Below are 25,793 nucleotides of genomic sequence, written 5' to 3'. Positions count from 1 at the left end.
AGTTATGACGGAAACGAAGTGCTCCTTATATAAGCAACTCTGTGTTGTTACATCACTCTAGCTCACTTTTGGACTGGTTTACTTTAATGGGTGTCTAATTTTTGGTCACTCATTGTATACTGCGTTGGGCCCCTGGACCCTTTATTTAATTCACTTTTCCTCCTAACTTTACTCAAACAAACAACAAACACAGAACATTTATATCGCGCTTTTCTCCTGGCGGACTCAAAGCAGCCACTAGGACGCGCTCTATAGGTAGTAGCAGTGTTAGGGATACTTGCCCAAGGTCTCCTACTGAATAGGTGCTGGCTTACTGAACAGGCAGAGCCGAGATTCGAACCCTGGTCTCCTGTGTCAGAGGCAGAGCCCTTAACCATTACACTATCCAGCCACTTTACACTATCCAGCCACTCATAGGAGATACTATTTAATTGTCTTCTTAAAATAACTTTTTAATTAAAAAAACTACCAAAAAAGTAGGGGAAAATTACTGTTAAAATAATACAGAGTATTTTCTTGGCTGCTGGCGGCCTAAAAGGCATTTTATTGAGAAGGTAAGAAAAATCACCTAAGACAAGCATGGGCAAACTTGGCCCTCCAGCTGTTAAGGAACTACAAATCCCACAATGCATTGCAGAAGTCTGACAGCCACAGTCATGACTCAAAGGCAAATGCATTGTGGGACTTGTAGTTCCTTAACAGCTGGAGGGCCAAGTTTGCCCATGCCTGACCTAAGAGAAAGCTTAGGAGAAAAAGTAAATTAAATAAGCACCATGGGGACTCTACTGCATCCACTATGTCTCTCGCCAGCTGCCAATTCCAGAAAGACAGCTGTTTCCAGATGTGCTGTCACAGCTCTACCACAGAAGCAAACAGGAACAGGCAACACGGAGCATGAAACATGCAGTGTTCGGTCAAGTAAACTTGGTGCAGCAGATACAGTACAGAAGATACAAATCATATTGACTCAATTAGCAACTTCACATTCAGAATATGCTCAGTGGCTCCATCAGCTCAGACCTAGCCAAAAGCATTGATATCCTGGTATATCTGTCTACAATTCAGAGAGCTCTGAACAGACATGGTGTTTATGAAAGACTTGAAGCTAAAAAGCTGTACCTCTGACATTAGCACGAGGCAGTTACTCACCCATGCATGAATATATGGGACAAATATGTCGGACAAAATTAAAGCAGATGCTCTGGACTTGCAGCCAAATATTCCATATTTATACTTGTAAAAGAAAGCTTGTTTGCCAATGGCTTGAAGAATGGTGCAAGGAAAAGTGTCTGCAGTCAACAGTGAAGCGTAATGGAGGTTCCTTACAGGTCTCTGGAACTTAATTTCTGCACATTGGTCAGGGATTTGGCCAAAAAGAACCGGTTTCCTCAATGCTCTGTACCATAGACTGACACGTTATCATTTAGCACTATCTGGGAGGCCTCTGTGGCAGACACAATGTGACAGAGTTCATCCAGAATATCTTAATGGCAATCTGCAGCAGTGCCCTGGATTATTTCATCTATTTTTCTGCAGTTTCTCTTATTTTCAAATAGCTGTAGGAGCGGTCATGGTTTGGAAATTAAACCCCCCTTTCCACTGCCCTTAACCAGTGACAGGGTGTGAGGTAAGCATGTGTGACTTCCCTTTCTGTTTGAAACACAGTGTCCTCACCCCACGCCCATTCCCCACTCGCGCAGTAGAGCGGACACAATCGGACTTGGCTGATGGACCTGGGAAGGTAAATATTGCAGGCAAGAGCTCCTGCACAATAGACCACACGCTTGTTGGCTGTAGTTTGGGGGCTGCCAATGCTGGATCCCTTAGGCTTAGGAGGATGGGGGAAGCCTCAATAGGATCGAAACGCTTCCCCCTTCTGAGGTAAGTATGCCTTGAGGGGGGGGGTATTTGTTACGTATCCTCTTTAACCACTTCACCACTGAGGGGTTTTACCCCCTGACCACCAGAGCAATTTTCACCTTTCAGCGCTCCGTCCACTCATTCGTCTATAACTTTATTATTACTTATCCCAATGAAATGAACTATATCTTGTTTTTTTCGTCACCAATTAGGCTTTCTTTAGGTGGGACATTATGCCAAGAATTATTTTATTCTAAATGTATTTTAATGGGGAAATAGGAAAAAATGTGGGAAAAAATTATTATTTTTCAGTTTTCGGCCATTATAGTTTTTAAATAAAGCATGCTACTGTAATTAAAACCCATGAAATGTATTAACCCATTTGTCCCGGTTATAAAACCATTTAAATTATGTCCCTATCACAATGTTTGGCGACAATATTTTATTTGGAAATAAAGGTGCATTTTTTTCAGTTTTGCATCCATCCCTAATTACAAGCCCGCAGTTTATAAAGTAACAGTGTTATACCCTCTTGACATAAATATTTAAAAAGTTCAGTCCCTAAGGTAACTATTTATGTTTTTTTTTATTGTATTTATTTTTTTAATTACAAAAAAAAAAAAAAAATTGGGGAGTGTGGGAGGTAATGAGTTAATTTATTGTGTAAATGTAATGTTTGTATATGTAAAATGCTTTTAGGGTGTAGTTTACTATTTGGCCACAAGATGGCCACAGAGTGTTTGTTTACATGCGACCTGTAAGCGTCCGGAAGGACGCTTACAGGAAGCAGTAGGAGGCTGGGAGACTCACAATGATCTCGCTGTTTCTGAAAGAAGCAGCAGATCATTGCGGGGGCTTAGATCAACGAACGGGAATGGATTTTCCCGTTCATTGATCTCCGGGCGAGCGGGCGGCGGCGTGCACGAGCGGCAGGTGCGCGCGCACGAGCGGTGGGAGCGCGGACAGCGGCGGTAGCGCGGAAGGTACGGATTTCTCCGTCCCTGGTTTTTTAGGAGGGAAAAAAGGGGCGGAGAAATCCGTACGCGTGGGGGTAAAGTGGTTAAAGAGGAACTCCAGTGAAAATAATGTAATAAAAAAAGTGCTTCATTTTTACAATAATTATATATAAATGATTTAGTCAGTGTTTGCCCATTGTAAAATCTTTCCTCTTCCTGATTTACATTCTGACATTTATCACATGGTGACATTTTTACTGTTGGCAGGTGATGTAGCTGCTGCATGTTTTTTTTTGGCAGTTGGAAACAGCTGTAAACAGCTATTTCCCACAATGCAACAAGGTTCACAGACAGGAAACTGCCAGGAGTACCACGGTCAGAGTTTTTTGTGGGAGGAGTTTCACCACAGTATCAGTCATACAGCGCCCCCTGATGGTCTGTTTGTGAAAAGGAATAGATTTCTCATGTAAAAGGGGGTATCAGCTACTGATTGGGATAAAGTTTAATTCTTGGTCGGAGTTTCTCTTTAAAGGGATCTCAACAGCAAAGTTCAAAATCAATGGCAGACACAATGGGGCTGATACATAAAGCATTACCACATTCGGGAATGCAGAAAACAGCTGACTTTACCGAGCACTTAGGAAAATGTCAATTCATAAACCCTGTTACCGCATGAAAAACTGAAATTACTGAGCAGTGTGGTAAATTACCGACTTGTGTGGCAAATACCTCAACACATGTCAGTAAATGTCAATTCACAAAGCCTACAGCAAGCGGCAATGCGACTAAGCAATACCGCCTGTTTTGAAGTGGTGAAAAGAATGCGGAGTCTGTGCAAGGAGCTGTGACTCACAAGCAGAAGCATTGAGAACAGTGACTGACAGGAGCAGGGAGCCAATAGAAACGGTCCCTGTCTTCTGCAAGTCTGACTGGCGAAGGCTGCGGGTCCTATCAGATTTCATCAGAGGGACAAGCTTTTAAAGCAGCAGAGCGAGATGGTAACAAAACAGGCATCCCTGAATACCTTAGGCTGTGTGTCTGTTCAAACTCTTAGGTACCCGTTTGAAAATATGTAGGCGCTAGAACACAAAATAACCTAAGCATGGCATGTATAAAGTTTCTTGAAGTTCTTCTAAGCTGTGGCAATTAAATAGAATGTTAAGAAAGACTAATGGACAGATTCAGAGCAGCAGAGGCAGTATAACAAAACATCTAAAGGGATGTCGGGTTGCCTCAATGCCCTCACTGCACGGAACAGCATGTAACAACACAGACACTCCACTCTCTTCTGCTGTCTTTGTCAATGGGCTTTGGTAATTTACCGCACTTCTACAGCACCTGTGAAAAGTCTAAAATACCAAATGCGGTATTTTCCCGACCAGATTTCTTTTTTTTTTTTGCACAGCCTTTTAGGAATTGACCCCATTGTCTTAATTGCATTCAGCAGCAGTGCCTTGGATTATTTCATTTGTATTTTCCTGAAGTTGCTCCTAGCATCAAGGAGCTGCCTTTTTCCCGAAATTAAACCCCCCCCCCTCCTAGCCCTTGTCAGGGTGTGGAGTTAAGCATGTGCAACTTCCCTTTCTGTTTGAAGCACAGTGTCCCCACCCCTCGATTAAACAATTGCTCTCTGCTACTGTGCAATAAAGACTAATTACAGCAGTCCTCATCTGTCTGCAATTTCCCCGGTCCCTTCCGGCCAAAGTAGGAAAATACAGTCTGTGATAAACACTTAAGCCCAATCTACACGATACGATTCTTTGTACGATTCGATTACGATTCTATTTACGATCCGATTAAATCCACAATGTCTGATCGGGATTTAATTCAATTCAATTTTCTATTGCAAAACAATGGCAAATCGAACTGAATCGAATACCGATCGGACATGTCGGATTTAATCGGATTGTAAATAGAATCGTAATCGAATCGTACAACGAATCGTATCGTGTAGATTGGGCTTTACATGTAAAAAAGGTGAGGTAAAATGGAAGTGTTGGAACACTGTTGGCATGCATTTTTAATGTGCTACTGAGATACCATGCGGCTTGTAAAGAAGCAGCTTGTTTTTTTTCTTGGCACTTAAGAGGCCCTTAATGCCTCTTAAGTGCCCAAAGGAAACCCACATAAACATGAGGGTGGCAACAGCTTCACTCCTACACTAGTTTTGCACCAGATTTGAGCCAATTTTCTTTGCACTGGCTTTAATAAATCAGTTCCATTTCCCTTTACTGCAAATTTACTTCTGGGACTACCAGTTCTCTTGGTGAATTCCATTGATCACATGGCTGTTTCACCAGGGCAGTCTGACACGTGTATAAGTAGCCTATGGTTCCCGTTACTCTCGCTATAACCATGCGGTAGTAGCCAGAATAGCGGAACCATCATTTTTTGTATATCCCTGGTGCCTAACACAGCAGAATCCGTCCATTTTAGATATTCTGCTAATTTGTGATAAGAAGGATTATTTTCTTGCCATTAGTCTTGCAACATCTTCCTCTAATTTCTTCATCCGTGCAATTTAATGTTATTCTTGAAGTGGCTGAATGCACCACAGGCTGTGCAGCACAATGGCTTCTGCAACAACAAAAAGTATGTCACAAAAACTAAAAAGTGGCACTTAAAGGCCTGCTCAATTATTGTCACCTGAGGCTGTGCAGGAAACGGGCATCCCGAGAGAGATGGAGAAAAAGAGCGATTTCTCCCAACAGGCATCAAAGCCTCTCGAGACTAATGCATTGCCTCATTATCTGCCACTTGCGAAGACAACTTGAGCAATCAGTTCCCAAAGCTATGCTGTAACCATAATCTTCCAGTAACATTATTTGTGACCATACACCTTTACTGGTAGGATAAGGGGCTACCTTAGGGCTTGGAAATCCGCGATTGCCGGACAGTTAAAGCAAATCTAAACTCTTACACAGGAGAGAAGAACACAGAGAAATCCACCCTGTGTGTATTTATAGAGAACAGCCAGTCTGATTCTCCCTTCTCAGCAAGTAACGAACTAGTGTAATTTGAGGTGTCAACTGTCTGCCAAGTTTTTGCTAATATGTAAAAACAGGAAGTTACCTCTTTCTGTGCTCCCAGGATACCAGGAAGTAACCACGTCTACAAGATTTTGCACGAACTTCACCCCTCCTCTGGAATGCTCTTCCACAACACATCGGTTATTCTCTCACCTTTGATAGAGCTTTAAAATGTTCCCTCAATCCTCACTTTTTCTGACAAGCATCGGCCATTTCCCCTTTGACTTCTGGCCAAGTTGTACTCCTATTAGATAGCCTAAAACACACTGCCACTAGGTATGATTATTGCGAAGTACCCCACTTCTTGTTTCACCACTATTCCTTTAGATTGTAAGCAAGGGCAGAACTCTCTCACCCTTTAGTGTCTTCACATTTGTTATACATTTTTATTCATCATGTTACTTTTGTCACTATAATTACCAATTCTGTATTTTGTACATTGGTGTACACCATTGTCGGCATTATAATGTACCACACGTTTCTTACTTTGTACAGCACCACAGAATATGTGGGTGCTTTATAAATCTATAATATTAATCTCAGAAGTTGTACAAGCTGTAACAAAGAAATGTTTTTCTTGAAAGGTTATTATGCAGTTGCTTTTCTTTTAGAGCAGAGAGAAGTTCTGAGTTTAGGCCCGCTTTAATAGGTGTAAAAAAAAAAAAAAGTGTAACGCTGCTGCCTAATAGGCGTATTATGGAGTCGGAGTTGGAGTCGAGGAGTCAGAGTTGGGGCAATTTTAGGCACCTGGAGTTGGAGTCGTGGTTTCATACACTGAGGAGTCGGAGTCTGAGTAGGAGTCGGAAGATTTTTTGTACAAAATCCACAGCCCTGGTAAGTATCAGACTAAGGAGTCGGAGTCGAGGAGTCGGAGCAATTTTGGGTACCCGGAGTCGGAGTTGGAGTCGTGGTTTCATACACTGAGGAGTCGGAGTTGGAGTCAGAAGATTTTTGTACTGACTCCACAGCCCTCACTTATGTTTTTTGAATCAGGGCTGTTTTTCTAAACCTTACCTGTATAGTACTGTAGTACCAACAAGCACTCACAATGCTGCCAATCTTTCCAGAATAAGATAAAGTCTGATATTGCTTTTCTTGCCTTTCTTTTACTATCCTCTTGCTTGCATAAATAAGGCGAGAAAAAATCAAATGTGAGCAACGGGTTGTACATTAGGGCTTATGCAGGTTTTTTTATTGTAACGGGAAGAGAGTATAATATTGAACTTTAATTCCCAGTTCGAATCCCAGACAGTACATGAAGTGCACAGAGTTTGTATGTTCTCCCCATGTCTGTGTGGGTTTCCTCCGGGGCACTTTGGTTAAAATTTACCCTAGACTACAATAAACATAGGACTATTGTAGGGACTCGGGAGTAGATTGTGAGCTTCTCTGAGGGACAGTTAGTGACCAGAAAATACTTTGTAAAGCGCTGTGGAAGGTCAGCGCTATATACTGTAAATGCTAAACAATAAAAATTGTTGATTAGAGACAATATTTTGTTTAACAGTTTGCTTGAACGAGATAAGTGGATCTGCACCAACAGAGGAAGTGTGCTAAGGCTTCCTTGATTAACATAAAGGAGGGGGAGGGGGGAGAGGGGTTTAAATAAAATGGCCAAAAAAAGAACCATTCATCTAGTTAAACAATCCTTATTATGATTTGTAAGAAACTAATTTCATGGTTAAAAAACACTAGTGTTTTTTTAATCATTAAATCAGTACGTCAGTGATATCAATCATGAAATGTATTGCTTATGAATCATGTTATGAAATTAAGATTGTTCAACTCGTGGTGCTGCTTGTTTTGGACATGATTACCACAATAAACAAAAATCTGTTCTGACCAGAAATTTGGCCGCTGCAGTTTTTGCCAGAAAGAGTAGTTCGATCTCTCTGTAGCTCCCACCTCTAAATGTGCCCATTGGTGATGCAATTTCACAAATGATTGACCATCTGATCCAATCTTTGCAAAAGTTTGTAAACAATTGTTCGGGTCCACCAACAGAGGGGAAAAATGTAAGCAATCTAATCAGACTGAAAAAACTGATTCTAAATTCGGATTGGCGGAGCGATCAATAGAACCATCAATTGTCTCTGATAGGCACCATTAACCTCCCTAGCGTTCTGGACGAGCTAGGCTCGTCCAGAGACGCCGGAGGTGACCGCTCAGGCCCCGCTGGGCCGATTTGAATAATTTGTTTTTTAAAACACGCAGCAAGCATGGAGACGATCGCTGCCGATGCGCCGCTATCTGTCGCGTAACGAGCGCCCCCCCAGACCCCGTGTGCTGCCTGGCCAATCGGTGCCAGGCAGCGCTGAGGGGTGGATCGGGTCTCCCTGTGACGTCACGCTTGCTGCGTGCCTTACCCGATCGCCGCCGATCCGCCGCTACCCGCCGCGATGCAGGGCCCCCCCAGGCGAGACCCCGTGCGCTGCCTGGCCAATTAGTGCCAGGCAGCGCTGAGGGGTGGATCGGGTCTCCCTGTGACGTCAGGACGTCGCCGACAATGATGACGTCACGATGTGCGTCGCCATGGCGACGGGGGAAGCCCTCCAGGAAATCCCGTTCAGAACGGGATTTCCAGACGGGCCATTGCACCGGCGGCGATCGGAGGGGTGGGAGGGACGCCGCATGGAGGGGGGAATCATGTAGTTAGAGCTAGGCTAGCTACATGAAAAAGAAAAAAAATATGTGCAAAAAACGTTCCCAAACGCCAGGCAGGTTAAAGCAAACCTTAAGCGAAAAAATGTATAATATAATGGACCTGATTCACAAAGCGGTGCTAACAGTTAGCACGCTAGTGAAAAGCCCTTTATCACTCTGTTTAGGCATGATAAGTTTAGGTGTGATAAGTTTTTAGGCATGATAAGTTTAAGCACCAACTGGGTTAGCACAGCAGCGCACAGCTGATCAAACGTTTTGCGCTAGCAAAGTCTGGTGCACTTTGCATAGAGTTTAATGGCACTGCTTTGCGTGCGGGACTTTGCGCGCGATATAAACTTATCTAAACTTATCATGCCTAAACTTATCATGCCTAAACTTATCATGCCAAAACTTATCATGCCTAAACTGAGTTTAGGCATGATAAAAATGGTTATCACGCCTAAAGTCTTTAACTGGGTTATCAACGCTTTGTGAATCGAGCCCAATGAATTATATATGTAGTATGGATAATAAATAGAACATTAGCAGCAAAGAAAAGAGGCACATTTTTATTTTCAGTTGTATAGCTTTTTTTTTTTTTTTTTTTTTTTTTTAAAGATAACATTGCATCATTCTTTCATACTTGCCATTTTTTTTTAGCTATAAAACAAAGCAGAAAAAATGACTGAACTTTCCTGCAGTGAAACCTCATCCCAAGCTGTCTCTCAGGCCTGGAACCCACTGAAATCAGCAAACGCAAAACGCAACCGCTAGCGTTTTGTCTGAGCGGTTTGCAAGCGGATTCATGCGCGTTTTTGGTTGTGTTTTGCAACATTGTATTTTTTTGCCCAGCGGGTGCGTAGCGTTTTGCGTTTTTATCCTGATTGGTCCTGTGAATTATTTTTCATTTTGTTACAGTGTGCTGAACCGCAAAACGCTAGCAAAACCGCTCAGTTTAGGTTTTGCTGAGCGTTTCTGCTAGCGTTTCAATACTTTACATTGAAGCGCTAACGCTCCCAAAATGCTGCAGGTCCTGCGATTGCGTTTCTGGGAAACGCAAACGCTCCTGTGGAAGTTGCCCCATCCATTAACATTAGCCCAGCGTTTTGGCAAACTGCTAGCGTATCGCAGTGCTGCCAAAACGCTGCCAAAAGCGCTCCTGTGGGTTCCAGCCCTCACTGTTTCTTGGCTGTGTAAGTCCTTCAGAAAACAGGACTGTATTTGACCCAAGTTGGGTCGAATAGCTCAGTGAAGCTCTTTTGCATAGATAACAACTGAAGTTTTTAACTCATTCCTGTACTGGAAAACAATATGAGGCTCATTTCTTTGCTACTAATGTTCTATTTCTTAGCTGTACTGCACATAGAATTCAATATAAAAGTTTTTTTTCACTTCAGGTTTGCTTTACCAAATCCTAATCCAATCAATCCTATGCATATGGTCGGTTGTTTGGAAGAATGTGTCGTTATTGGGCACCTTAAAAGGAACCTTAACTAACCTGAAAAAAGCTTCACTTACCAGGGGCATCTACCAGCCCCCTGCAGCTGCCCCATGCCCCGACTGTCCTGGAACAATCCTCCGGTCACCCGTAGTGGCTGAGTTTATATTTAGGTGATAGAGCCAGTCGCCGGCCACTGCGCCTGCGTGGCCCTGGCTGTGCGCGGCCTCGATTACACTCCTACTGATGCACAGTACAAGAAAATCTGCCTGCGTAGGATGCTCCCGGCAGCGGAAGCGTGATTGAGGTCGCATACAGACCGCCCTGCAGGCACAGTGTCTGGCGACTGTCGCTCTGTCGCCGAAAGAGAAACTTAGCCACTGCCTGGAGGACAGTTCCTAGGACAACGCGGGCACAGGGCGGCTGCAAGGGGCTAGCAGAAGCCCCAGGTAAGTGAAAGTGAAACTTTTTTTTCAAGTTAGTTAAGGTTCCCTAATTTAGCCACTTAAGGATCGGGCTTGTTTTTTGTGATCTGTGCTGGGTGGGCTCTCCAGCCCATTGCATAGATCACCTTGCAGCCAGGGCGATCAGATTTCCCCCCATTTTTCCCCACTAGGGGGGGATGTCCTTGCTGGGGGGGGCGGGGGTCTGTTGTCTGCTTGTAGCGGGGGGGCTCCTCAAAGCCCCCTCGAGCAGCAATTTTCCGCCTCCCTCTCTTTCCTTCCCTCCCCTCCTTCCCATGGGCGGCACAGGATGGCGAACCGTCCTGTACCGCCTCTGATAGGCTTCAGCCTATCAGATGCCGGCGATCCCTGGCCAATCAGAGGCCGGGGATCGCCGATCTCCGCAGCAGCACCGTATGATGTAATTTCTTCAGAGTGTTTACATTTAGCCTGCGAGCCACGATCGGAGGCTCGCAGGCTGTTCACGGAGACACCCTCCGTGAACTGACATGGAACGGCCGCTCGAACGAGCGGCCGTTTCCATGTAAAACCACTTACGACCTGCCGCCGCCTATCGGCGTTAGGCGGTCGTTAAGTGGTCTTAGGTAAAAGTGGAACGTGGTGAAACTGTACACAAAATATTTACCACTGCAAATAGAAAATACTGCTTATATAAAGTACTAGAGTACATATTCTGATTCGCAAGAACTGCTCTTAGACTGCATTAGCTCCCCCCCCCCCCCTTCCCTCCCAGAAGGGTTGGGGGGAGAACAACTTTCTTGAACTGAAATGTTTTATATAATGAAAACAAGCAACAGATATTGCCAGCCAGCTTGTGTTCTGCAGACAAAATAAAAACATGCTGTAGCGATTGCTTCCCAGCCATTGCTGCATAGAGACAGGAGCTCTGCCTGCCACAATCTGCTTATTCAGATGAGGTTGCTTCCCATGATCTGGTTTCCTTTGTTTTCAAAACCATTGATCTCATGATAGAGAAAACGGTTTGATGTTATTTTGCTTTAATCCGTCATTCAGTGTTGTCCCCATATGCACACATTACAATTCTGCTCCTTTCCAAAAATGAACGGCAAATGAGGATTCGCCATCTCCTTGTATGGAATTGCTTAGCTGCAAAATAATTGTTTTGAAATAAGAAGCTGAATGCAGCTAATGTTCTTTTGTTTTGTTATCATCCAGAGCAGAGACACAGGGAGGTGAGATGGGACTCCAGAGACAAGGCAGCTGTACTGTCTGCCCCCCTTTTTCACTGGGTCTTTATCATAGGGCGACAGATGGCACCCGGGCCCCCAGTCACCCAAAAGGCCCTAAGCACTCGCCTTGGTTGCCTTGTTTACAATCAGTCTCTGAAAGTATCTATTTGTAGAAACCCTGTGACAGCTAATGATGGTCAATGAAATGGTAATCATTTCAAATTATGCTCTCGTCAAAGCCCGCCAGTCCAGGCTTCCTCTGCTAGTTTGTATACCACAGCCCCCAGTCCCCCATGGTTCATTGGTGATCAAACAGCCTGGCACATAATTTAAGCAGAGGGCATTGTTATGCTGTGTCTTTGGCCCTTTACACTCTCCATAGCTACGGAATGCCTGGAGGCAAGCAGCATGTCTGTACAGCATTGGACCTTGAACCCTCTCTTGAGGGATTGAGTCGCAACATAATTTGAAGTTGACTAGCACCTTTAAAGCGCAACTGTCAGGCGTAAAACAAGAATTAATCCTTTATTTTTATCTGGTAAACAAGTAATAAGGATGCTAACCAGGCAATCCAAAAGTTAAAAATCACTTATTTTTCTTCCCCATAAAAGATAATTCCCAGTTTCCCTGACTCTTACTTGGTACATCTGCCGCACAAAGGAAGTTGCAGGGCATGCTGGGTTCTCTTATTTTTTACTTTCTCCTCAGACATAAACTACTGCAGCCAGATTGGCTAAAGCCTCTTTACCTCCAGTTTTCCCCTCCCACATCTCTGTCCCTCTCTGATTGGCCAATATTTCTCATGCTAAGACAATGCACCTTCTAGTGCAGAGCTGGGTGGGGGTGTCTGCATTGGACGCCCACCTCTAAATCTTCAAATACAAACAGAGTAAGGGAGAAAATTATGTCAGGATTGGCTTTAAGGGCCCTTTTCCACCTGCAGTCGCTAGCGTTCACGCTGAACGCTAGCGATTGCTGAATCGCAAAACCGGCGATTCCCCGACGTTTTGCGGGCGCGATTTTGCTATGCTATGCACTGCATAGCAAAATCGCGGCAAATATCGCTCCGCCGCGCGTTCGCGTTCGGGTAAAAAACGAATCGCGGTAGTGGAAATGACCTACCGCGATTCCTATGTTAAAAAGCAAACCGTAGCGATTGTAAAATCGCTAGCGGTTTGCGACTTTGCGATTCAGCCAGCGCAAACGCGCTGGTGGAAAAGGGCCCTAAGATAGAGTCAAAATGGAAAATCCTAAGGGGGATTTTCTCTTTTTTTTTTTTTTTTTTTACTACAGAAAAAATCACTAAAATTAAAATGTGGACAGTACAATACATATGTAATGTAAGTAGAGCAAGTATTTATCTACTTATATATGTGTTTTTTTTATAGTTAGTATAGCTGACACCCCCTCTTTAAGGGGCAGTCAAGATCCATCTTGTATTGGAAACAGAAGTGACATGTCAGTATTTTTAATACAGAGTTTCAAATCCATAATGCAGATATATTGAATATAGCCCCATTTTAAGTTCATGTTCATTAACACTTTAAAGCAGCAGGGAAAACAATATTGTATGAGGAAAAACCTATCTATCTATCTATCTATCTATCTATCTATCTATCTATCTATCTATCTATCTATCTATATATATATATATATATATATATATATATATATATATATATATATACTTGTTCTACTTACATAACATTTATTGTACTGTCCAAGTTGATTCAGCGAATTTTATATAGTAAAGAGAAAACTTTACATCAGTATTGACTTCAGTCAGAGGCAGTAAAGATGGAAAATGCCTGGAAGTTTCCACCCTTTTTTTCCTCCTAGAAATTGCCCTGTCATATCTAGCTTGCTTTGGAAACACATGCGAGCACAGGCATAGGTTGTATTTCAGCAGCTTCTGCAGAGGGGTGAGGTATATTTCCCTTCTCAGCCTGTCACACAGAACTGCCCTCAGCTCATCAGTGAGGAGCAAGAATGTGGGAGGTGAGATGGCAAGCTTCCCTCTCCCCAGAAATGAACCAGAAGAATAGAGCCAGGCTGACTGAGATAAGATTTATTATAGCAGACACATTTTGATTATATTGGAATGCTTGCAGTACAGACTGCATGTACACTACATAATAAACACAGAGCAATGGGAAAATGGAATTTGATTTTGTGGTGGACAATCCCGCTTTAAGAACATTGGTCTATGCGTCGCACGTATTGAACTTCACTTACATCTCTGTTTCATTAATAAAAAGAATTACTAAATAGCGGCGTGTGAGCGGCAACACCCATAATTACGGTATCAGGTTTTTTTTAGAATACTTGTTCACACCACTAGAATTATGTCAACAGTGAAGTAATGGCAGACTGAGTGTAGGATGATCACTTATGCAGAAATTGCAGCTTTCTTATGTGGTAATGATACTTTGTGTTCCCACACGTTCTTACGATAGTACAAAAATCGCATAATGGGGAATTAAACCTTAACGGTAAACATTGAAGTAATTGCTTTCTTTAATTGCAGGGGATGGAGAGAGGAGCCAAGGGCCAGTTCTCGACACTGAGCAGTTTCATTTCAACCATCAACCAAAAGAAGGAGGCCGCTGGGAACAGATGCTCACCTACGCAGCTTGTTCTACCCAACAGCAAAAACGGTAAATAAAAGTATTCTGTGCACAGCTGCGCCGGAGAAAACAGCAGCAAACGCCACTGAGTCACAATGGATGAATGGCGCTCAGATGAAAAGTCTGTGTAGAGGCTGCTTCGGATTTTGTCATTGCACTTATTTCTGGCTCACGCTAGTCAGTTTTATTGATGTTGAGGTCCGTTGTGCGTGCGGTTTGGGAACGTGTATTTGCTTTATTACAGCAGACCCGGCACTTATACTTGTGTAGCGGATTACAGGTGAGAGACTGAGGATAACAGTATGGAAGCTGCTACCTCAAGATGGGCTTTTTTACTGCTTTCCTAGAAGGGCCCATTCACACTTGAAGCGTCTTTCTGAGCGTTTTGCGATTGATTAGCTTTTTTTTAAATCGCTCCCATTTAGGGCCCGTTTCCACTACAGCGAATCTGCATGCGTTTTCTGCATGCAGATTCCCATAGCCAATGATAGTAAATGGGCCTGTTTCCACTTGACAGGAAATCTGTGCGGTTTGCGGTGCAGAAAAAATCTGCACGCACACACGCACTTCGCCGGTAATGTATTTAATAGAAAATTTGCATGCGTTTTCGCCATGCGAATTCATGTACGTTTTCGCGTAAAAATCAATGTAATAGCTACTACTACGCGTTTTCGCTGTAAAATTCGCAGCAGACTGGTGGCATAATGGCCCATTCTCACTGGGGAGATCACCGAAGTGCTAGCGCAATACTAATTAATGGCAGAGATTGCTGGCTATCACGGGCAATTAGCGGTAATCGCAAAACGTGGTGCATGCACCATTTTGCCACGATTCTAGACCGATCGCGATACAGTGCTTAACCAGTTCAGCCTTCAGTCGTTTTTCACCTTATGCATCCGAGCAATTTTCACCTCCCATTCATTCGCCAATAACTTTATCACTAATTATCACAATGAATTGATCTATATCTTGTTTTTTCCGCCACCAATTAGGCTTTCTTTGGGTGGTACATTTTACTAAGAATATTTTTTTTGTAAATGCATTTTAACAGGAATATTAAGAAAAAAATGGAAAAAAAATATTTCTCAGTTTTCGGCCATTATAATTTTAAAATAATACATGCTACCATAATTAAAACCCACGTATTTTATTTGCCCATTTGTCCCTGTTATTACACCATTTAAGGCTGCTTTCACAGTGGGACGTTAAAGTCCATTACAGCAGCCTGTAACGCAGCCCAACTCACAGCAATGATAAATCAATGGGCTGTTCACAGTGCCCACGTTGCGTTGGAGTATAACGCAGCACGTTAAATGAAAGTGCAGCATGCTGTGCGTTATACTCGTATTTCCCTGCGTATGTTTGCACATGCTCAGTAATGTTTGTTTTTTAAAAATGTGCCGCATGCACCGTTTCCGTTCGATCAGTATGTGTCAAAAAGTATGCATCAAGTACGCATCAAGAGACGCATAACGCAGTTCAATGTAACGTCCAACTTGAAAGCTAACATGCATTGCGTTAGAGGCACGTTATGCGACCTTAACGTCACATCAAACGCAATGTCTTAGTGTGAAAGAGCCCTAAATGATGTCCCTATCAATGTATGGTGCCAATATTTTATTTGGAAATAAAGGTACATAGTTTTAGTTTTGCATCCAGCACTATTTACCAGCTTATAATTTTAAAAAAATATTAATTGTATACCCTCTTCACATGCATATTAAAAAAGTTCAGACCCTTAGGTAACTATTTTTTTTTCATTGTAATTTATTTTTTTTAGTTAATTTTATTTGGGTATTTTTGTCGTGTGGGAGGTAAACAGTTAATTTTAAATGTAATGTATTGTGTCTTTCTATAATAAAAATGTATGTGCAGGTAGTTTTACTATTTGGCCAGAGTGAGATTTTTGTTTTTCTATCCTGTGAGCGAGCGTGTGATTTTTAATTTTTTTCAGAAAGACCGCGGCCTCTGAAAAGAAGCAGTCTGTTTTTCTACTGGGGACTTAGATTGATGAATGGGAACAATGTAGCCAGGTGTATAGCTGTCCCCAGTACATGTAGCCAGGTGTATAGATGTCCCCAGTACATGTAGCCAGGTGTATAGATGTCCCCAGTACATGTAGCCAGGTGTATAGTTGTCCCCAGTATACGTAGCCAGGTGTATAGGTGTCCCCAGTATATGTATACAGGACTTACCGTGTCCTGACTCCCCAGTATAGATGTTCCCAGGTGGGGTGGCAGCGGAGAGAAGAGGGAGCAGTGGGCACAGCAGTGGGGAAGGGGGTCCCCCCCTTCCCTCACCTGGGACTCCCCCTCTTGCTTTCCCCTCCAGATATGAGCGGCTGGTGGCGGCAGAACACTTCCTCTCTTCCCAGCGTAGGAGGCAGATCTGTGCGCCGCTACTCTGGCCTCCTAGTCTAGTCTAGTCTAGTAGTGGCGCACAGGTCTCTCTCCCACGCTGGGAATAGAAGTGTTCTGCCTCCGCCAGCTGCTCATATCTGGAGGGGGGAGCCCCAGGTGAGGGAACCTTCCCCACTGCTGTGCCCATCTCTCCCTCTTCTCTCCGCTGCCACTCCACCTGCTTAAGGGGGCACAACATTTATTTGAGGGGCGATGTCCCCTCTTGCCCCTGCATAGAGCTGGCTCTGGATGAGGGGGGGAATTTGACAGGCTAAACTCTCGAAATACATAGAGTGTGCATTTCTTTGTTTTTCTTCTGTCCTGTGCAAGAGTTCAGGTCCACTTAAACAGGAATTTAAAAACCCACTTTCTTAGGAGTCCTAATGTTGAACATTTGCAGACGTTCATCTAAATATTGGAATCTGTTTCTACAAACTGCTGAATCAGAGCAGCCCCGGCAAGAAAATGATTCTGCACAGCATCTGGTCCTAAAAGGCCACAAATCTAATTATGCATTTCGGATGCTAGAAGTAAGAGAAGCTGGATAGCGTATTTATGCAGATGGCAGTAGTATCTATTTAAAAATGTTATGCTGGCTAATCTTTTCCACTGATGGAAACTGTTATATAAGTCCTGATTTTGCAACTCTACAGTATCCTGGGAAATAATATGCAGACTCTTAATAGCACAATTTAAAGTCGCTTAATAACATAACACAGTGACTATGAAATTGCTTCAACATATTGCAGTCAATCTCATTGGATTGACTGTTCTACACATCAAAAAGGGCCTCAGCCCATAACTTTTATCACTGTATACATTATGAAACTGATAAAATGTCATTTATATTATACATAGTGAGCATTGTGGTGGTGACAATTTTTGGGTGCCTTTTTTAACCTATTTTATAGTTTTCCCCAGTTGTTGATCAGCTGTTAATTATCTTTTGAATTCAGACAGTTCCTACCGTATATACATCTCTCTTTATTTTCTTCTCCCCTTTAAAGCACACCTGAACTGAGAGGGATATGGAGGACGTCATATTTTATTTCCTTTTAAACAATACCAGTTGTCTGGCATCCAGCTGATCCTTCTGGCTGCAGCAGTATCTGTATCATTTCTGGATCACATGCAGCTAATCCAGTCACACTTCAGTCAGAGCACATGATCTGCATGCTTGTTCAATGTTTATGGTTAAAAGTATAAGGAGGCAGAGGATCAGGAGAATAGCCAGGTCATTTGCATTGGTTGAAGTGAACCTGAACTCTTGCACAGGGCAGAAGGAAAACATACACCCTGAATGTATTTAGGCCTGGTTCGCTAAAAAAAATAAAAAAAAAAAATAAAAAAAAAAAAAATCGCAAAACGCTTGCAGTTTCGATTTTGGTTGTGATTTTTTTCCCCCCTCCCGGCACTCCACTACGCGCTGTGGTTTTTTAAAAAGCGCTTTTCTAAGAGCTTTTTCTGAGCTATTTTTTTTTTATTCACTCTCTGACGCAAGTCAGGAAGTGAACTCTTTGACCCGGAAAAGAATAAATATAATGCATTTATTCTTAAAAACGCTCACGCAATCACTGCACAAAGATTTTGTGAGCGTTTTGCGGTTTTCCTATACCTTCCATTGAGGCAAAATCGCCTCAAAAATGGTACAGGCAACGCTTATCTTAGCGGATTGGAAACAAACCACTTAGATGTGAACGCTCTCATAGGGAGTCATTGCACAATCGTTTTAGGGCGATTTTGAAAAGCGCCTGTGCTTGAAAAAAGGGCCCTTAGTGTGAACGAGCCCTCAGATAGTTTAGTCTAATTCCACCTCATATGTGACTAATCACAACTGTAATTTGATCTCTCAGCTGTGTCAGCTACCTAATGTTCTTTATAGTAGTTGCGATCACCCCTGATAGCGTGATAGCGTATAACGGAACCCCGTTGTTTTATACAGGATTCTGATAGAACTTCCTCACGTCAGCAACTGGTAAGTATTGGGCAGCCAGAAGCTGTTTAGACGTGCGGCCCACGAACGCCGCGCAGCGTGCAGTCATATGTTAATATTCACGGAGGGAGGTGGAGGTGAGATATATAAGAACTCAGCCTGGTGTGTTCCTATTGGCCCCTGATGAGTCATGTGACATGACGAAACCAGCTTGGGATACGTACGCTGAGTTTGTGAAGGAGAGGAGATGCAAGACGCTGATATCCTATCCAGACAAGGAGATGGCGATACGCAATGCTGTTTATATTTGTTTTTAATGTACGGCCATCTCTTATCTAAGTATTAAAAAGTGGTTTTACACATGAGCGGTCTTGTTTTGAGTGTACCTGCAGATTGCATCCGTGGAAAAGCCCAGGTGGCAGACAGTGGCTATTGAACTATAGCATTCTTTGGTGAGCAGGGGCATATGGGGGGGGGGGAGCGCCTGAGCCCACAGGTGGTGGACCCCTTCCCTTATATGTATGCACTCCTGTGTTTGTGGCGAGATTGTCTGTCACAAAAGGGTGATAGTCATTATTGTAAACAGGTTACACTGTGTGCTTTTTTGTCTTTGCCTATTGTTGAAGGTGTCTCTTCCCAGTATTATCTTGGAGACAGGAATTAATAACATTGGAGGGGTTATCGCAACTACTATAAAGAACATTGGACTATATACGGATTGGTAATCTAGGAGTAGTGTGATCCATCTAATATAAAATTTGGTTTTATTGCACATACTGTAACATATCTAAGGGACTAAGCGCAGCACTATTTAGAGAATCAGTTGTGTCAGCTGCCTGCCATGGCAGAGCAGCTAATTAGTAAACACAGGATGTTAACCCTATGTCTGCTTCCACGAAAGCAAGAACTAGACACACTGCAGACTGATTGCAAGCTTTGTATCAGCTGTAACAAAGAAATGTGTTTCTTTAAAGGTTATTATGCTGTTGCTAATCTTTAGAGCAGAGAGGAAGTTCTGAGTCTGGTAAGTCAGGTCCGCTTTAAAAGATAATAAATGTGTCAGCCTCCATATCCCCTCTGCACATGTATGCAGCAGTTATACGCTTAACTACTTTCGGACGACGCTAATTAAAATCTAGGCCCTGTTTTGATGCTGTTGTGGCTGCTAAAGCATAGATTTCAACTCACTGCCGCTGCGCGCATCCACCATTTTCATTGCTCCCGGCGATCTCGCCGCTGTCTCCTGTCGCAGCGATCTCACCCTGCCAGTCTCTAGGACTGCAGAGCCCTGTGAGCTGGTCAGGAGCCAGTAGAGTGGGTGTCCTGAGGATCCCGGCGTGGTCGGCGGTTGCTGCTGCTATGTGTGGCGATTTGTCGGAATTCTGAATTTTCAGTACCAGCGGTCTCGTTCTTAAGGGGACAGAGACCGGTGGTACTTAAGTGGTTAAAGCACACCTGAAAAAAATAAATAAAACCTGGAATTTTTTGAGGTTGCCACTTTTCTTACTTTCACTCATCATATGCATTTACGGCCCATTCACACTTAAAAGTCCACAGTTCAGCCTCCTATCCTGTGTGACATATCCTGAAAGATGGGAGGAGGTTTCCCAATTGTGATACAATATGTAGTGAGTGGAGGTAAGTAATAGGAACAGTCTCAACTTGAAATAAGAGGTTAAGAGTTGTATTGTTAGACAACAATAAAAAGACAACGCGTTTCGTGGGCCCTGCCCGCTTCCTCGGGTCAATAAGAGTGTCTAAGCTATAAATCTCAGTTTCAAAGTGCCGAAAAGAAGACATATGATCCTGGGTGTTGTAAGCGGACAATGCTACTCACTATGCACTATACCGCCTCCCAGTTCCACCTACAGCCCGCTATCCTGTGTGAGATATGACACTGGGTGTTGTAAGGCGACAGCGCCACCCACTACTGCTGTGCCTCCTCACAGTGCCACCTGTAGCCTGCTATCATGTATGAAATATGATCCTGGGTGTTGTAAGGCGACAGCGCCACTCACCACTTTTGTGCCGCCTCACAGTCCCACCTGCACCCTCCTTGCCATGTGCAGCTGCAGCATGTCCACCTAAACTATGGCCCTATGATGCTTTTACATAATTGAGGCCTTGCTGAGCATTGATTGGTTGTTCTGTAATTTCTGTAAATGGCCACTCCTCAGCATGTTTTTTCTCTGTAGTAAAAAAAAGAAGAAAAAACAAAAAACAAAACCTGCTCCCATAGTGCAATAGACATCTTTGTTGCTGTCCTTGCATAAACTCTCCTCATGAGGTGGGTGGGTACAGCCACATAACATGGCAGGTGCAGAGTTCATAAGCCCCTCTTGCACTATAACTAAGGTAAAAACATGCCTTGGTTATATTTAGACATTGCAAACAGATCTAAACAAAGCAGCTTCTTTTTATTTAAACATAGGGGCCATCAAGCATTGTCACCACCTCCTTCAAGTGCAAAGTGGCTACATTCATTCTGGTGACAGCTCCGCTGAGCCTTATTATTACGTCCCTGCGGTATAGCACATAAACCATTGTTTCTCAACTCTTCTAATTACAAAATGACCGCAGGAGCGAACACTTAAATAAAACGTTGTTTACTCCGGCGGTTTTCTTGCCTTGGGTTAGTCTTGTTTAAGTCCAGATCCCTGTGATGCTATTCCAGTGTCTGGCTGTGAGAACAGAGGGGAAGGCTTTGAGTGAAATCAATGGGCTCTGGTGGCTGCTAGTGTGTGGGCTGGGGTGATTCACAATCTATACGCCGCGGATGACGCCTTCCCATCTGCTCGACTGTTCTCATTCACAAATTCGGCAGACGCACGACGGGCTGCGAACGCCATCTTGACTTCCCACTCGGGCTCACAGCGCTACAATCAGCATCATAAACATGGGGGGACCATCTGTACTGACAGCACCAGCAGGAAATTTAAGTATGAAAACCACACACTTGTTTTCATTTAAACGCGGGTGCGACCGTAATGATAATAAGAGAATAACGAAGAGAGATTCTTAGGAAGAAATATAGGGGAGGACAGAGAGAGGATCGCAGACTTGCCGTTTAAAGGGAACCTGAAGCAAGAGGGATATGGAGGCTGCCATATTTATTTTCTTTTAAGCAATACCAGTTGCCTGGCTGTCCTGCTGATCTGCTCCCTCTAATACTTGTAGCCATGGACTCTGAACAAGCATGCCGCAGATCAGGTGTTTGACATTACTGTCAGATCCGACAAGATAAGCTGCATGCATGTTCCTGGTGTTATTCACACTCTACTGCAGCCAAATAGACCAGCAGGGCTGCCAGGCAGCGGGTATTGTTTAAAAGGAAATAAATACGGCAGCCTCCATATTCTTCTCACTTCAGGTTCCCTTTAAAAGACACAACCATTCAAAACCATGTATTTAACAATTTTAGTCTTTTGGACGTGACTTTCACGTCCAAAAGGCTGCTGCTGCTGTCCTGCGCGCACACGCGCGCCCCCGTGCCGCCCCCATTAGCCTGGAGATTAATGAATGGGAACATTGTTCCCATTCATTGATCTATGTCCCTAGAAGAAAAACTGATGGCTTCTTTTTCTGAAAAAAAAAAAAAATTAAGTCATCCTTGTAGTTCCTGTAAGCAAGCGTCCTCGCTCACAGGATAGAAAAACAAAAAAAAAATCACTGTAGTAGTAATACTACAGCAATAAATAGTAAAACTACATGCACATACATTTTTATTCCAAAAAGACACAATTACATTTAAAATTAACTGCTTACCTCCCACACCCAAAAAATACTCAAAATGTCTAACTAAAAAAAAAAATTACAATTAAAAAAAGAAAAAAAAATAGTTACCTGAGGGTCTGAACTACTTTTTTTAATATGCATGTCAAGAGGGTATGCAACTAATATTTTTTTTAAATTATAAGCTTGTAAGTAGTGATGGACGCAAAACTAAAAAAATACACCTTTATTTCCAAATAAAATATTGGAACCATACATTGTGATAGGGACACAATTTATTGGTGTAATAACTGGGACAAATGGGCAAATAAAATACGTGGGTTTTAATTATGGTAGCATGTATTATATACATTTTTTCCATTTTTTTCTTAATATTACTGTTAAAATGCATTTAGAAAAAAATAATTCTTAGCAAAATGTACAACCCAAAGAAAGCCTAATTGGTGGCGGAAAAAACAAGATATAGATCAATTCATTGTGATAATTAGTGATAAAGTTATTGGCAAATGAATGGGAGGTGAAAATTGCTCAGATGCATAAGGTGAAAAATGACTGAAGGCTGAAGTGGTTTAAAGGGTACCTGAAATGACATGATGAATTAAAGCTCCGCGAAACCTCATAGATAACAGTTCTCCAATCACCAGGGTCGGTTCAAGTAACAATTGGGCCCTAGGGCAGAATTAGCCTGGGGGCCCCTCAACAGACATCCTCGACCAAAAAGCGTGATTAGAGGCCGTTTGTTGCAGCCAAATTACCCTCCTGGGCCCCTGAGCTGGCTGCTGACCCTCCCCCAATCACCTCCCAACTTAACAGACTCTGCAGAGTCCCTGGGGAGCAACAGTTAAGATGGGGAGGGACACCTTGGGGGCCCCTACAGGCTCTGGGGCCCTGGGGCACTTGCCCATTTTTCCTATGGTAGCTCCGGCCCTGCCAATCACGGAGCCCTCTTACAGCACAAAGCATTGTAGTTGGCCAAATAATGTGGGCGTAGTTTACTACAACCCACTGGAAACCTAGCAGCTCGAGAGGGTGCTGTCCACCCAATCGCATTAGCAGAATTTCCCTCTGAGGTTTCCTGCTGGGTCACCTACAGTTGCCTTCTCTTGTAAGCCTTCACTGCCTTTCCAAATGCTAGAACTAAAATCGCTACTGTATCACTAAAGAGAGCAGTGTAGGCAAGCTATGGCTCCCAAGGGTGTGGTATATTGGTCAGTGGTGTGGATCCCATAACTAATGCAGCTTATAAGTCTGAGGGAACTGAATCCAGGTTGACTGAGGAAGTGAAGGTTCATTTGCCTCGATGCAAAATCATATGTAACAATGCAAGTAATGCTTTCCTATGGACCTGCTGTGTTTTCAGGAAACTTTTGCAATACTGCATAGCGTTTATAAAAAAAAAAAAACACACACACACACAACCTGCACTACTTTTTCACACAACGCATGCGTTTTCTCATTGATAATCACTGGCTACTATAATTTAAAAAAAAAAAAAGCCTGTGTGCAATTGCAGACAAACGCACTTATTGTGCAAAAACTGCAGAGGGATCGTCGGCGCTTCCCACAGACTACGGATGATCAATGATATGTAAATATTTCCGAGTTTATGCACATTAATGTAAATTTGTATGTAAATATATGCAGCTTGGAATTGGACTAATCAATTTAAACCTGTGTGGGACTTGATTGGTCCAGTTTCAAGATGCATATATTTGCATAAAAACTTACATAAATTTTTCATAAACTCAGAAGTATTTGCATATCATTGATCCCCCTTGCCTCAGACAAGTGTGAACCCTCCCTGAGCCTTCAGCTGACTGAATAACCACTTTTTTCCCTTATTATTTTTGCAGTGAGAGACCTTCCACCAATTTGCCTTGATGTCCGACAAAAGCAACGTATCTCGATTGATACACTGCCGCCAGAGATGAAAGCCCCCATTCTACCCGAACCGCCTATTCCGCTACGCAGCAAAACACTGAAGGACTTCCAGTAAGTACAGCCGGTCATCCCTGGTCACATCTGCCACACTAATAGAATTGCAGGAGAGGCCACTGTACCCAGCAGAGATGGGCAGAGGGGATAAGAATTCAGACACATGCAGACTCAATGCAAACTGTATGCAGTTCAGCAAGAAGTGCATTTGACTGGTCCCATTCCAACCTGCACTCGATTTACAAAAAATTGGCATGCAAGTCACAGTTATTAGCATCTCATTAAAGGGACATGATGGCAAAAATTGTAAAATTTAAAATAAGTGCAAACATAGACAAATAAGAAGTATGTTTTTTCCAGAGTAAAATGATTCATAAATTACTCTTCTCCTATGTTGCTGTCACTTACAGTAGGCAGTAGAAATTTGACAGATGCGACAGGTTTTGGACTAGTCCATCTCTTCATGGGGGATTCTCAGCAAGGCTTTTATTCTTTATAAATACATTCCCTAAAAAGGATTTAAACAATGATGCTGGCCAGCTTCCCTGCTCATTACACAGTTTTTTGGCAGTTGGACAGAGCAACTGCCATTCACAAGTGCTTTTGAAAATAAATAAATCCATGAGAATCCCTTATGAAGAGATGGATTAGTCCAAAACCTGTCGCTTCTGTGAGATTTCTACTACCTACTGTAAGTGACAGCAACATAGGAGAAAAGTAGGTTATGGCTCATTTCACTCTGGAAAAAATGTTCTTATTTGTATAGGTTTGCACATACTGTATTTTAAATTTTAAAACTTTTCGCCATAGTGCCCCTTTAACTAGTACCAAGGATTTTATTGGGCAAGCATAAGACTTTATTCTTGTTCCTCTAATTCACCCTGCGATGTTTATGAGGGTTATTACTATAGGGCAGTGGTTCCCAACCTTTTCCGGCCCGGGGAACACTTTCTGACCAAATTTTTCTCCGGGGAACGGCGCGGGGGGGAGGGGACGGGTGTTTGCGCGACCTAGTGGACAGTGCCGTGTGCAGCGGGCTATGGGGGGGGGGGGGGCTGGGGTGCGGCTGCATAGCTAGCATAGTTGCCCCAGTATAGGGAGTTTAGTTGCCCCAGTATGGCTATAGTTACCCCAGTATAGTGCCCCAGTATAGCTAGTATAGTGCCCCCGTATAGCTAGTATAGTCCCAGTATGGATAAGGTAGTGCCCCAGTATAGTGCCCAGTATGGGTAGGTAGTGCCCCAGTATAGCTAGTATAGTGCCCAGTATAGGTAGGTAGTGCCCAGTATAGCTAGTATAGTGCCCAGTATAGCTAGCATAGTGCCCAGTATAGCTAAGTAGTGCCCAGTATAGCTAGTATAGTGCCCCAGTATAGTGCCCAATATAGCTTACTAGTATGGGTAGGTGTGCCCCTCCCCCCCTGCGGCCACCGCTCCTGTTACCTTATCATGAGCGGGTGGCCGCTTGTCCGATTAGATTCCCCCGTAGTAGCCGCTCTCCTCTGTGTCATCGCCTATTACAGCAGCGCGCTCGGCGACTGCTGTGATGAGCAGGAAGCGGTACAGCGGCTTCCTGTAGCGGCGATAT

The 25,793-nt window shown here is 43.3% G+C and overlaps 1 protein-coding gene and 1 long non-coding RNA gene across 7 annotated transcripts in view; one reads left to right on the top strand and one right to left on the bottom strand.

Moving 5' to 3' along the window:
* LOC137534238 (uncharacterized) overlaps nucleotides 1-25,793 on the bottom strand; it is a 372,799-nt gene that overhangs the window by 131,366 nt on the left and 215,640 nt on the right. The window lies entirely within an intron of this gene.
* HECTD2 (HECT domain E3 ubiquitin protein ligase 2) overlaps nucleotides 1-25,793 on the top strand; it is a 146,176-nt gene that overhangs the window by 16,612 nt on the left and 103,771 nt on the right. Inside the window, exons 2-3 of the mRNA XM_068255639.1 lie at nucleotides 14,108-14,237; nucleotides 24,125-24,263. Of these exons, the coding sequence (XP_068111740.1) occupies nucleotides 14,108-14,237; nucleotides 24,125-24,263 (269 nt within the window). The remainder of the gene's footprint in view (nucleotides 1-14,107; nucleotides 14,238-24,124; nucleotides 24,264-25,793) is intronic.

This window comes from Hyperolius riggenbachi, chromosome 10 (genome assembly GCF_040937935.1).
Source record: "Hyperolius riggenbachi isolate aHypRig1 chromosome 10, aHypRig1.pri, whole genome shotgun sequence".
Classification (NCBI taxonomy): domain Eukaryota; kingdom Metazoa; phylum Chordata; class Amphibia; order Anura; family Hyperoliidae; genus Hyperolius; species Hyperolius riggenbachi.
This window is presented reverse-complemented; position numbering and strand designations above follow the sequence as displayed.